At 38.7% G+C, this 14,256-nt stretch overlaps 1 protein-coding gene and 1 pseudogene across 2 annotated transcripts in view; one reads left to right on the top strand and one right to left on the bottom strand.

Annotated features, from left to right (window-relative positions):
- Window positions 1-14,256, top strand: part of Nup58 (nucleoporin 58) — a 46,495-nt gene that overhangs the window by 813 nt on the left and 31,426 nt on the right. For both annotated transcript variants that reach the window (XM_021181742.2, XM_021181741.3), the window contains exons 2-8: window positions 4,188-4,330; window positions 6,798-6,947; window positions 7,874-8,011; window positions 8,713-8,823; window positions 10,498-10,522; window positions 11,726-11,791; window positions 12,656-12,830. In XM_021181742.2, coding sequence (XP_021037401.1) covers window positions 4,188-4,330; window positions 6,798-6,947; window positions 7,874-8,011; window positions 8,713-8,823; window positions 10,498-10,522; window positions 11,726-11,791; window positions 12,656-12,830 — 808 coding nt within the window. The remainder of the gene's footprint in view (window positions 1-4,187; window positions 4,331-6,797; window positions 6,948-7,873; window positions 8,012-8,712; window positions 8,824-10,497; window positions 10,523-11,725; window positions 11,792-12,655; window positions 12,831-14,256) is intronic.
- Window positions 981-1,548, bottom strand: LOC147001894 (proteolipid protein 2 pseudogene; annotated as a pseudogene).

Raw genomic sequence — 14,256 nt, 5'->3', positions numbered from 1 at the left:
ACTTTCACTGCAAGCTTAAGTGGTATATTCTTCAGTTTGTGTAATAGATTCCGGTAGTGACAGACGAGTAGCTAGGGATTCCAAAAAGCTTTTCAGTGAAAGCATTGACCACTCAGACTCAGCCTTTGGTAAGTAAAGAGTTGATCAAATGAGGAAATGTGTACTCGAAGGACAGGTATCTCCCGAAGCATAACAAGACCTATAGGCTTAATGTCTCAAAGAAAGCTCTCTCTCTTTTTTTTAACAATCCCCGTTAGATAGAGCAAAACCAAAATAACAGTACAGACTGCCCCAGTTAAGTCCCATTTTTGCGTATGCTTTCTTATCTTCACTACCTATGTTGTCGAGACACAGGCGACAGTGTGCTCTGCTGTCTCTTTTAACTTTCACCTTGTTTTCTTGTGTCATCGATTAACTGGTTTTAGGTTTGTCGTTTTTAATGGTGTATCTTACTTAGTTCTTTTTTTTTTTTTTTAGACTTTAACAATATTTTTATTGTTTATTTAGCCCTTCACAGCTCACCCCACACAGAGAAAAAGGTTATTTGTAGTGGGTCACACTCATTTTGTAGCTTATGTGGGGATACGGTTCAAGCAGAACTGATGTCCGCTGCTGGTACTGCAGAGCAAAGGGGAATCTAGGCACACCCATAAAGGTGGCCACACCCAGATGGGTTGATTGGCAGGCTGGAAGACAAAACTCCCAATAAAGGCACTTTTACAGGGATGTAGCTCAGTGGAGAATACTTGCATAGTATGCACACGGCTCTAGGTTCAATCTCTTGTACCATAAGCACTTTCAATGGGGTCAGAGAATTGGCTGGAGTGTTGTGGAAACCGGAGGAAAAATTGTTTTAGAGATAGGATCTCACTGTGTAGCCCTGGCCTCAAACTCACAGGGATCCACCTGCCTCTGCCTCCTGAGAGCTTGGAGGAAAGGCGAGCACCTATTGACAGGTAGCAGAGACAGCTGAAAGACGATCACGGGCCATCAGTGGGGGCTGCTGTATGTCTTTGCTGCTTTAGAGGGAAGGTGATATATGCATCGTAGCCAAAGAGCAACGTAGCAAGTAAGCCCAGCATCCCAGCGACAACTCTGGAGCTGCCTCTTCCTTCTACAAGGACAACAATGGAGGTGATCAGGTACAGGATGGTTGCTATGAGGGATCTGAAGAAGTCAGTCCAAGGCCAGTTGATGAATGATATCTTGGAGTGCAGGTCACACATATAGAAGACAAATAAGACAGCAGCAAAGATCATCTCAATCACCGACAGGGAGGAGTAGGCCGATGTTGTAGATGCACTGAAGCAAATCAAAATCACCAGGCACAGTATAATCTCAGCAAACAGGAGAATTCCCTTTTTGGTGCTCGAGAAGCTGGTGCAGGCTAACCAGCAGCCGGGGGCTGAGAGACGCTCAGAATCCGCCATGGTGGTGTGCTGGAGTCCCTGGGACGCAGAAGCTCTGCTTTCTGGCTCACGGGTTCGAGGTCGCTGCACACCCAGCCGTCTGTCCCGCCGTCTGGCCGGGAAGGGGGCCCCCCAGGCAAAGGAGGGCCTTTTTTTTTTTTTTTTTTTAAGATTTTAATTATTTTTATTTAACGTGTGTAGGTGTTTTGCTTGCATCTGTGCATCATGGCTGTGCATTGCCCTTAGATACCAGAAGAGTGCGTCAGACACCCCCCACCACCACCACCACACCACACTGGAGTTAAGGCCCACTGTGAGCTACCAAGTTTTAAATTTAAAATGGGGGGATGGTTTGGGAAGTGGTGGCGCACACCTTTAATCCCAGCACTCCGGAGGCAGAGGAAGACAGATTTCTGAGTTCCAGGCCAGCCTGGTCTACAAAGTGAGTTCCAGGACAGTCAGGGCTACACAGAGAAACCCTGTCTCGAAAAACAAAACAAAACATATAAATAGTATGTATATATTATATAAATATATATCATATATTATATATGTATAAAATGAAATAAAATACTTTTTGTTTTAAGTCATGGGAGGCTAATTAACACAACAGAGTACTCCTGCCTTCACTCATCCATCGTCACTACATTCTAGTTCTTTAAGAAGCTCCTTTGTCCCTGTGACCCTCTGCTTACTGGACATCATCTGCTACTTAAGCCTCCCTATTGGAAGTATTCGTTTTCAGTGTTTAAATTGCAGCTTTCCCCTCTTGGGTTCCTAGGGTTTGCAGAAGACTGAATGACTCTTCTGGCTGGCTGTGGGATTGATGGTTCCTGGACCTAAGAGGCATATTCTGACCAGGACTGCGGTTGTCTTAATTTAGCTAGCAAATGGTTGTTAAATCGGAGCTACCTCTCCATCACCTTGCAGGTGGTTGGTGTGCTTGCCAATGCTCGCTTGACTGCATGCGCGAGTTCTCTCTCTCTCTCTCTCTCTCTCTTTCTCGTGTTTGTGTGTGCCCATGCACACACACGAATTTGGGGGATTACAGCTGAAGCTTTGTGTTTGGTAGACAAGCCTTCATCCCTGAGCCATGCCCAGCCTCTTTTTCAATGTTTTAAAACAAGAATTATGCTGCATTGAATGAAGGTCTTACATGGTGGAAGTGCTGTCCTGTGGAACTGTACCCCATTGCTCTTTCTACGTTTATTTCATGGTAGACTCAGAAGTCCAAGTTGACCTAGAACTCACTTGAAGCTTGGGTAGGCCTTGATTTGACAATCCCACTACTTAAGTAGCAGATATTACAGACCTGTACCACAATTTCTAGATGCCTTTTTCTTTTTTAATTTGAGACTGTCTTATTAAGTTGTCCAGGCAAGCTTGAAATTTGTAATTTCCTGAATAACTGGGATTACAGGCATGCCACCGTTGCTTGTTGTGATTTTGGCTTCCAGAAGAGGCAGAATTGGAAGTAATAAATACGTAACATGAGTAGTAAGAGTTCCCATTGTGTTTTATGTGTTGTAGTCTATTAATTTTCCTACGTGATTTTTGAGGTATCAAATTGTTGAAACTTGTTGGTTATTTTTATAATCTTTCCCCCTGTAGGTAGCAAACTTTGACCTTTAATGGTTGAGATGAACAATTAAGTTTTGAACTTCATAGTCCCCTGTTTTTACCAGCTGTTCTTTGTTTTGTTTTGCTTTTTTGTTTTTGTTTTTCAAGACAGGGTTTCTCTATGAAGCCCTGGCTGTCCTGGAACTCACTCTCCAGACCAGGCTGGCCTCGAACTCAGAAATCCACCTGTCTCTGCCTCCCAAGTGCTGGGATTAAAGGCGTGCGCCACCACTTTATTTAGGTTTCCAGAATTTCTTCTGTAAACATACAGTCTTTTTTTTAAAAGATTTATTTATTATATGTACGTACACTGTAGCTGTCTTCAGAAACCCCAGAAGAGGGCATCAGATCCCATTACAGATGGTTGTGAACCACCATGTGGTTGCTGGGATTTGAACTCAGGACCTTTGGAAGAGCAGTCAGTGCTCTTAACTGCTGAGCCATTCTCCAGCTCAACACACAGTCTTTACAGAGGACATGATACTTACTGTAGCAGTAAAGGAGCAGCAGTAACCTACCTAGAGTAACTTATGCATGTCTTTTTATGTGAGTCATTGTTGAACTATTGTAATTACAAGTGTGGACTGTTCTCAAGTAGTTCAAAGGAAAACAATCATCTGTGGCCATTTAAAATATGCTAGGGGTCGAGTGAAGACTTGAGATTGGGAGCATTGTGTTCCTTCGTGATGTCTACTATCTTGTGATCTAACATCCTAATTGCAGTAGAATGCTTTCCCAGCCTTGTTGTGTTCCTTGCTTTTGTAGTAGTGAAGTTTGAAATGTGCACTTGCTAAGCAAGGGCTACTGCTGCACTGTGTCTCAAGCCACACTTTTCCTTAAATTTTGAGGTGTGGTTTCATTAAACTTCTCAGGCTGCCCGTGAATGTACTGTGTAGTCCACTCGGGCCGAGAAGGTGTGATTCCTTTGCCTCCCAAATAGCTAACAGGTTCAGTACTATGTTATTTAAGATGAAATTTATATTTATTTTAAGGAGAAAAGGAAGGTGTTTGAATTTGTTAGGCGTATTTCTTTTAATGTCTTTTGGGTCATAGATTTTACGAGAGAAAACAATTTTAAACAGTTAATTTTTTTTTTTAACTTTCCAAAGTAAATATTATCCATAGCAGTCTTTGTTTTCTTTTGTTTCTCTAAACAAGCACACCTTCTGTGGGACTCAACTTTGGATCTCTTGGAAGCTCTGTGACCCCAGCATCTACATCTGCTTCAGCTGGTGGTTTTGGAACAGGACTCTTTGGATCTAAGCCTGCCACTGGATTTACTCTAGGAGGAACAAGTGCAGGTAAGGAGAATGGTCTTGTTCTTAGGGTAAATGAGATATTTCTTTCTTGGTTTCTGTTCCTGCACAAACATTGTGACTAAGAAGCAAGTCCATGTTGCTGTTCCTCACCAAAGGATGTCAGGACTGGAACTCAAAGCAGGTCAGGAAGCAGGAGCTGAGGCAGAGGCCATGGAGGGATGTTCCTTACTGGCTTGCCTCCCCTGGCTTGCTCAGCTTGCTCTCTTATAGAACCCAGGGCCACCAGCCCAGGGATGGCACCACCCACAAGGGGCCTTTCCCCCTTGATTACTAATTGAGAAAATGCCTTACAGCTGCATCTCATGGAGGTGTTTCCTCACCTAAAGCGCCTATCTCTGTGACAGTTTGCATCTTCTGTCTTTATTTAAAAAGTCATCACTGCATTGCTGGAATTGGATGTTTGTATTGGTGAAGGAGCAGCTCCAGAGAAGCATTTGAAAGTTGTAAACATGAATCAAGATGATTTTTGTAAATTATATACTACAGTGTTTTTTCATTACTAAAGATGCTTAAGGCAGTTCACCAATATGTTGTAAATTTTGATATTAAAATAGGTAGAAAGTGTAGTTCTTAAGTTTCTGGCACACATTTGAGTGGTAGTACCTTATAGCTTTAGCACTTCAAATATCTTTCCTTGTTTTCCTTTTATTCTCTAGGGAAAATGTTTGTGTTTGTTACTATAATACATATATTAGTCTTATTACAAGTATATTATTCTCTGAAAGAATTGTGGATTTTCTCCTCTTGTACTATTTCAGTGTAGGAGAAAGAATAATTATAAAGAACTTTGTATAGATCCCACATAATTGTTTTTCAGAAACCTTTCAGTATTTGGGTATATAAAAACTGAATGTTTCAATGTCATGCCTTTGTAAGTTATAGATGTATTTTAAACATAGGTATTTTTGGATGTGGAACCAAAACTTTTACTAGTTGCCTTAAAAAAAAATTAACCATCAGCAAGGATTAAACCTCACAGACAGGGGCAGGATGGCTCAGTGGTTAAGAGCACTGACTGTTCTTCCAAAGGTCCCGAGTTCAAATCCCAGCAACCACATTTTGGCTCACAGCCATCCATAATGAGATCTGATGCCCTCTTCTGGTGTGTCTGAAGACAGCTACAGTGTACTTACATATAATAATAAATAAATCTTTAAAAAAAATTATTTAAACAAAACAGCAACAACAAAAAACCCTCACAGACATAAAGGCGGCAAGTACTCTTCCACTGACAGCTGTGCTCCCAGCCCCATAATTCTGTGATGTTATAGATAAAAATTTCACTTCGAGGACAGGACTGTTAACATCTTACAACTTTTCAGAGACAACCAGGGTTTGATTCTAAGACTGTCACATAGTCTTTTTTTTCCTCTAAGGAGTCATATACCTAAAAATGTAATGAACATAAATCCACATCCAAAACTACCTATAATGTTTTCAAGGGTGCCAGTAATCTAGCAATATTTTTGAGATAAAATTAATAAGATTTTGAACTAAAGCAATGCAAAAGAAGGACAATGTATCAGAGTTTCTGCGTTGAGTGATTGAATTGACTAGTGAGGGCATTAGCTGGCCTTTGTGTTGTGGTTAGATGCATGACTCAAAGGGACATCAAGATCCACCAACCAGTAGGGATTCAGGTAGGCATGGATTCAGGCTCATGGAAGGGTGTGGTAGTGCATGCTGCGCTTTCAGTAGTAGGGAGGCTAACACAGTAGTATTGCTCTGGATACTTAGTGAGATACTGCCCCAGTAAACCAAAGAAGCTGGTGCCAGTTAGGGTTAAGATTCCTGCAGCTGTGGTTGGAATGATGAAACTGGACAGATCAGTGGTGGAAGCAGCAGGAGAACTCTGGGAGCAATGCAGGAAGGTGATGTACAGGCAAGGCCTGAAAAGGAGGAGTGAGGAGAGGGCTTGGTGCTGGAGTCCAGAAGAAGAGGATTTCCAGGAGTACAGTCTGGATGGGATAGGAGGGGCTATTTTTTTCTGTTAATAGCAAAGCGGGTAGAGGGAATAAGTGCTACTGTAGGCAAGCCTGGGGAGGGGAATTGAAATTGATCACAGTATTAGAGTGGTTGTTTTTGCATTTTTCTTTGGTTGCTGGCCCCCCAACCAATACCCCCCCCTCCGCTTTCTGAGACAGGGTCTCACTGTGTTGCTCTGACTGTTTTGGAACTTACATACCAGTATAACAGGTTGGCTTAGAATTCAGAGTTTGCCTGGCTCTGCCTCCTGAGTATTGGGATCAAAGGTGTGAACCACCACATCCATCTTGTATTTCTTTTTCTTAACCCGAAGGTTTTATATTCACCATAATTTAGTCCTGACTTGTGTATCTCTATTCTACTTAGGGTAGAGAAAAGAATCCCAGACATACAATACTAATTAAGACCAGCATAATATCTGTATGATTAAGATTAAAATGAGATTTTTTTTTTTTTGAAACAGGAACAGCAGCAACCACATCTGCGTCTACAACAGGCTTCAGTTTAGGGTTCAGTAAACCTGCAGCATCTGCTACACCATTTGCCCTGCCTGTCACTTCTACCTCAGCTAGTGGTCTTACTCTCTCATCTGCTCTGACATCAACTCCAGCAGGTGAGACAGAATGAGAAGAAAGTTGAATTTGTTGGTTATAGTAAAGTTTTTTCCACTTAGCAAATACCAGTAACCATTTAAATTAAACAACTCAGGGGTGGGGAGATGGTTCAGTAGTTAAACTGTTTTGCTGTAGAAGCATAAACCTTTTTAAAAGCACAACTATATGAATCAGTTATTGGTTTAGCGGTCCACACCTGTGATTTGGGAGGGCCACAGGTGGGACTTGAGTTTAAGGCCAGGATTGACTAGGCAACAAGACTTTATCTGGAAAATGAGTTAGCATTGGCTGTTAAAGCTGTTACGACTCGGTCTCTACTACTTACATAATAAACAGAGTCAAAGTGTAGAGGTGTTCTTATTGCCTGTTTTTAAGAGATTGTTAATGGCAGAAAGTGTAAAGACTTTTGTACTTTACCTAGTTCATGATTCAGTTACTTTTAAAGGCAGAATTGTTGGCTGGGATTAAAAACTATATTGTTGTTTAGAATTAGTTACTGGGTACCATTGTAATAGTTCTCAAAGCTATTTTGTTGGATGAGGGGGAAATAGGGTCACTAGTTTCTGCTTTGAAACTACTATTACTTTTTATTCTGAGTATTTCCAAAATGTTTTTGAGCATATGGTTTCAGATGTGTCTGAATTCTAGTTTTGAGAAGGTGCTCCTATTGTTTTTGTTTTTTTAAAGATTTATTTATTTACTTTATGTGAGTTCACTGTCCCTCTTTAGACACACCAGAAGAGGGCATCAGATCCCACTATATGGTGAGCCATCATGTGGGTGCTGGGCATTGAACTCAGGACCTCTGGAAGAGCAGTCAGTGCTCTTAACTTCTGAGCCATCTCTCCAGCCCCTCCCTGTGGTGTTTTAAAGTACTATTTCTATGTGAAGGCTATTCATCTCTTTCTCTGTCTTTTACTTTCAGCATCCACAGGATTTACTTTGAATAACTTGGGAGCAACACCAGCCACAACTACAACAGCATCAACTGGGCTTTCCTTAGGGGGAGCCTTAGCTGGTTTGGGAGGTTCACTTTTCCAGAGTGGAAACACAGCAACATCAGGTAATTGATAGTATTTCTTTTCCAAAAGTAAATATTTATATTTAAATTTACTTCATTTTAGCTTGCTAAATATTTTAGCTTTTTTTTTTTTATAATCTGTTTTTCTTTCAGTATGAAAACCAGTAAGTGTAGGAATGCATTGGTTTGTGGAAAAATAGGTTTGTCAACCAAATATCTAGTTAGCTTGTAAATATAATGACTATGATAAACTGTAGTCCATTTGAACCTTTTGCCAGTGAGGTGAGATTTAAATAAGTAAATAAAGGTTACTTAGTTTTTAAACAAGTTTTTTTTTTTTAAAGAATAACTGAGAATGTGTAGTATTTAACATTTAAGGTATATCACATTTATATTTTACACATTCATACTAGATTATTTTAAAATTGTGCGATTCCAAAATATCAAACAGCAGAATGTAAATATATCATGTGAAATAGATTTTGTAGAAAAAGTTTTTAAAATAAATAAAAATAGAATGTTTACCTATATCAAATTAGATATAGTCAGGCCCTTTGATAATGAAAAATCCCAACTTCCAAATTAAATGTTATTGAATCCAACAAGATAATCAATATTTACCCAACTCAAGCTCCGGGTTTTTTTCATGTTATTTTCCTAAAACAAGTAGGAAGAAAATCTATGGTCTTAAAGTCAGGAAAGTTGATAAATGGTATTGACAATGGTGTTTTGTTCATTTTCAGGTCTCGGACAAAATGCTTTAAGCTTGTCTTTGGGAACTACAGCACCTACTTCAGCTGCCAGCAATGAAGGCCTTGGTGGTATAGATTTTAGTACCTCATCAGATAAGAAGAGTAAGTAATGCTACTTCAGTGTGGTGTTCTGACATCATGGCTAGGGTACCTGGAAGATCACTAGTGTGATCGACCACTAAGGCTCATTGGGATGGTACCTTCATGTTTGTTTATATTATCAATAGTACACAAATTTTATATGTTGAGCGTAAGCTATTTGTAAATAGCTTAAGTTTATGTCTTGTATAGCTATGTTAATGTATATGTTAATGCTTATTTGTAAATCAGGACAGTGATCTGTATATTTTGTAATCTTTTACTCAGTTAATATTGGAAATACTTGTTATTATTCCATTGCTGTGCTAAAACACCATGATCAAGGCAACTCTATAAGAGTTATTTGGCTTACAATTGCAGAGGGCTAATAGTCAATTATAACAGAGCAGAGATGGTCAGTGACAGGCAGCTGGATCTTCACTTGACAGCTCACATCAAGTACAGCATACAGACAGTGGAGACAGCAAACAGCAAACTGGGAATGGCATATGGGCTTTGAAAACGGAGCCAACCGCTGCTGACAAACTTCTCCAGCAGAGCCACATGTTCTAATCCTACCCAAACTGCCACAAACTGGGGTCTCAAGTATTCACATTCTATGGGGGACATCTCATTCAAACCACCACAGTACATTAGTTTTAAGACAATGAGCTGTTTAGGTAAACAAATCCCTATTTTTATTACCCTGTTCCATCAAATCTTAGACTTCAGTTTTAGAAGGAAGGTTCCAAATTCAGAAATGTTGAGCAGTGAAAGGTAGTGATGAATTAATTATTCCATATTTTTATGGAAAAATAAATATGAATAGTCATGGAAGAAGAACTAAAAAAATCCATTTATAGTAAAAGTGAGTGACAAATGATTTTAAAATATAGAGTACTTGATTTTTACATGCTTTCTCGGATTTTAACATCTTTTTTTGTTGTTTTTGTTTTGTTTTTAGAGATAGGGTTTCTTTGTGTAATTCTGGCTGTCCTGGAACTCACGCTGTAGGCCAGGCTGGCCTCGTACTCAGAAATCTGCCTGCCTCTGCCTCCCGAGTGCTGGGGTTAAAGGCTTGTGCAGCCACTGCCTGGCTACATTTTAACATCTTTGAAATCAGTATGTGTCTTATGGATTCAATTTTAGAAATGAATGGACTGTGCTATATATGAGACAGAAATTCAATTAGTGTTGAATAGCTTAACAATAAGAGCAGTACCTCAGAAAATGTATGGATCACAGGGTTGAGTTCACAAATGGAGAAAACATATTTACCTAATGAACATTTTAAGCGATGTCCATTGTTGAGGGTGTGATGTAGTCCTTGCTTGTGGCTGATGGAACAGTCATGGAAACAGTTGTCTTAAAGGCCTGAGAATGCTGTGTGAATAGGGTGGAGAAGTTGGGACATTGATAGTGGTATTTAAGTTTCTGGAGTTCAGCTGGTAGACAGGGACATAAACGATCTATACAAGAAAACTTCTGAAAAAGTTGTTTGATCTCGAGGGAGTCCATGCAGCAGAGCTCTGTAATGTGTCTGCCTGGTGTCAGATCTCCATCATGATGTTGTGTTTCTTCCTCAGTACAGGGAATCACATACTTGTGTTTGTATTACATTGTTGTTAATTTAGAACTTGGAATGTGTTAATGTTGTTAAATGACCCATTTTTACATGAAGATTCTTGAATTTTTTAGGTGATAAAACGGGAACAAGGCCAGAGTAAGTTTATAATTTAACTTTAAAAAGTTTTAATTATATTTTAAATTGTTGGCAGATTGTATAGATGCAAGTAGATTATAACCAGGTATACATTTAATAGGCAAAAAGTTTGTGTTTGCCAAAAATGATAAATTATTCTGGAAACCATCTGAAATGTCAAGTCTTAAATGTCAAGTCTTTGATTACTAGTTGAAAACATTGAGAAAATTGAAAGACATTTCTAGGAAAAAGTGGTTGACATTTCCCGTAATACAGATACTTTAGTTCTAGCCTTGTCAGTGTGGAGTGCCTGCTAAGTGTGTGCTTTACCCCTGAGTTATCCTGCGGTCCTTATAACGTCGGTTTTACTGCACAGATCGCTACTCCAGGAGTATGGGTCACTTCCTCCAGTCTTCAGCCAAGGTCACGCCTTGCATATGTATCAAGGGCATGCTTGGAATATGGCCATTTTTTTTACTTGCCAGTTACCTGCTTAGTTTATGAATCATTTGTTAAATGAATCATTTGTAAAGATATAGTCAGATTCACTCCTCACAAACATGTATTGCTTTAACCTATTAAGGTTGAATATAAGACGGAGGTGTTTCAGATTTTGGATATTTATATATAGATAGATTAACAGTTAGCTGAACATTTATAACCCCAAACTGAAAGCTTTAAAAGTTGTAAATAAAGGGTCTGAGAAATTGGGGGTTCCAGGCAGCACTGTAAATTGAGTCTATTACAGCAGGCCAAATTTTAATTATTGTCTGTATTATTTGTAATTATGTCAGTAGGCTGTATTTTCCCATTTGAGTGAAGATTATGAAATACTAAATTGATCTGAAAAAATATAATCTCATGAAAAAAGCTATAGGTTTTCCTTAATAAATTAATTTTTTAAATTGAATGTCAATCATTGAATATTTGAATCAGAAGAAACTTAGTTCAGCATCTTATTCAATCTAGTATTTTCTGACTTTTTTTTCAGACATTTAAATACTTCTTTGGTAAGAAATATTGGTGTCAAATAAATTGTTAAAGTTACTTTCAAGTCAAGAAAATTACTTTCTTTGTAAAGACTGGAATAAAAACATAAGTAGAGAGCAAAGCTATATTCTCATTTCTTAACAGGAAAATAAAACTCATTTGTCAATTCTTAAGCTCTGGATGGTATTAATGCATTTTCGGATGGCGTTAATGCAGGTGTGGCTTCTTTCTTAGGGATAGTAAAGCACTGAAAGATGAAAACCTGCCTCCTGTCATCTGTCAGGATGTTGAAAATCTCCAGTAAGTACCAAGTACAATTAGATGACTAAAACTTGAAAAATTCTTGGGTACATTTTAGGGGAACATCTTTTGCTAAACATTTTATGGGCTGGGCCTTCCCACATCAATCTCAAGAAAATGCCCAACCAACTTGTCCACAGGCCAGTCTGATGGAGGCAATGCCATAATTAAGATTGGCTTTCCAAGTGTCTCTAGTTTGTGTCAAGTTGACAAAAAATAGCATGCACACACAAATAATGTTGAAAAAAAATAATCAGGAAAGAATTAAAATTCTGTAAGTACCATTATATTAAAAAGGGTGTCCGGTGGTGGTGTCACATGTCTTTAATCCCAGCACTTGGGAGGCAGAGGCTTATGAATCTCTCTCTGTGAGTTCAAGGCCAGCCTGGTGTACAAATAGAGTTCTAGGACAGCTAGGATTGTTACACAGAGAAATTCTGTCTGGAAAAAGAAAAAAAAAGTGTAAATTAAAGTTTTCAAATTTTACATCATGACCAAGCTTAATTTAAATGCACTTCTTTTTCTCTAGGAAAAAACGTTTTAAATCTTGGTCTCTTTGTTTATCTTTTTACTTAATTTTTTTTTCTGAAGACTTACTTTATGTGTATGAGTGTTTTGCCTGACTGTATGTCTGTGTGTTGTGTCTGGTGCCTGTACAGAAGAGGGCCTTGAACTGGAGTTAGAGGCCATTGTGAGGGGATTGTGAGCAGGCATGTGGGTGCTGGGAACTGATCCTTGACTTCTGCTAGAGTGGTTTATTGTTCTTATTTGTTGAGCCATCTCTCTAGCTCATCTACATAGATATCATTTCCACCCCTCCCCTGCCCCCCTCTTCCTATCACGAGTATTCTTTTGTTATTTTAGGAAATTTGTCAAGGAACAAAAACAAGTCCAAGAGGAAATTAGCCGAATGTCTTCCAAAGCAATGCTTAAAGTCCAGGAAGACATCAAGGCCCTCAAGCAGCTTCTGTCATTGGCTGCCAGTGGGTTGCAGAGGAATACACTCAATATTGACAAACTGAAGTTAGAAACTGCTCAGGTATGCCAGTCGACAGCCATATTTCTCTCTCCCTCCTCACTCCCTGTGTGTGTGTGTGTGTGTGTGTGTTGGGGGGGGGGTCCTGAAGTGGGAATTTACTTAATTATAAAGTTTGATATTCACACACTATTAAGAGCATTCCTAAAACTTTAAATTGCTATGTTAGTATTTTTATTTCATGTTAAATATGAACTCTATATGTATATATAGCAGAATCCTGTGTAGTTTATAGCTTATACTTTTTAGCCTAAATTAATTTTCATGACAGCCATTTGGAATAAATACTGTTGTCCTTATGTAATTAGATCTGTAGAGAACTTAGTTAAGAGGCTGAAGAACCGTCCTTGGTAGTTCCAGCCTTAACCATGAGCTCTCATAAGAGTGCTTCTGGCTTAGTTTACCATATAAAGAAAGAAAATACCTAGACAAGAAAATGTTTTCTAACTTGTGAGTTATTAGATTAAAAACTATGACATGCCTTGTTAGTATTAAGTTTAACTGGTTATTTGCTAGTCTTGGTTAACCTACATAATAAGAACAAGACTAGTATCTGTTATTTGTGACTACTGAATTTTTTCCATCTGTGGCATCATACACATAACACAGATGAGTGTCTCTTGTCTGCCTCATAGAAGGAGTGATGGATTACTTGTGTTGTAATTAGAAAGTCATCCTTTTTCTATCATCTTGACTGAGTTAGTGGTAAGTTTATGTGATACCTTCTTACTTTTGGCTTATCGATTGCTCCTCAAAGTGAGGTCATAGAATTTTCAGTAAAACATTCAAAGGTAGCTTTGTAATATGTCTTTTAAGTCATTTATTCAAGAATACTTTGTAATCCTTTAAAAATACTATTAAATAGCCAAGCAGTGGTGGCACATGCCTTTAATCCCAGCACTTTTGGAGGCAGAGGCAGGCGGATTTCTGAGTTTGAGGCCAGCCAGGACTACACAGAGAAACCCTGTCTCGTAAAAACAAAAAAACCCAAAACCTATTAAATAACTATTTTAAACTATGATGTTTAAAATGAATCGGAAGATTTTATTTTTGTTCTCAGGGTCCTTCTGCCTAATCTTTTTATTTAATATGAACACAGTATTCATCTGTGTTTTTCTTGGTCACTTTTTGGTCATTTTCTTGGTCATTTTATCACTGGGTACTTTCTAGGAAAAACCAAAATGTTAATTATGCTTTAGATAAGTGAATATTTAGGCTTTGATTAAACATGGAATCATATGAAACTGAATTGTGTATGTGAAATACATGAGTTTGTACATTCATATAAAGTTACCAGTAGCCAGTAATGGAGGTGGCAAACTACAAGAATCTGTTAGACAAGTTCTCTAGGGGACCAGAACTTACAGAATGAAGAAGGGGGATTTATTGGAATGGCTTACAGGCTGTTGTCTAGCTTGTCAAACAATGG

This window comes from Mus caroli, unplaced genomic scaffold, assembly GCF_978045245.1.
Source record: "Mus caroli unplaced genomic scaffold, Mus_caroli_1 scaffold_12, whole genome shotgun sequence".
Lineage (NCBI taxonomy): Eukaryota > Metazoa > Chordata > Mammalia > Rodentia > Muridae > Mus > Mus caroli.
The sequence above is the reverse complement of the archived record's forward strand: the minus strand, read 5'-3'. Positions and strand labels throughout refer to the sequence as shown.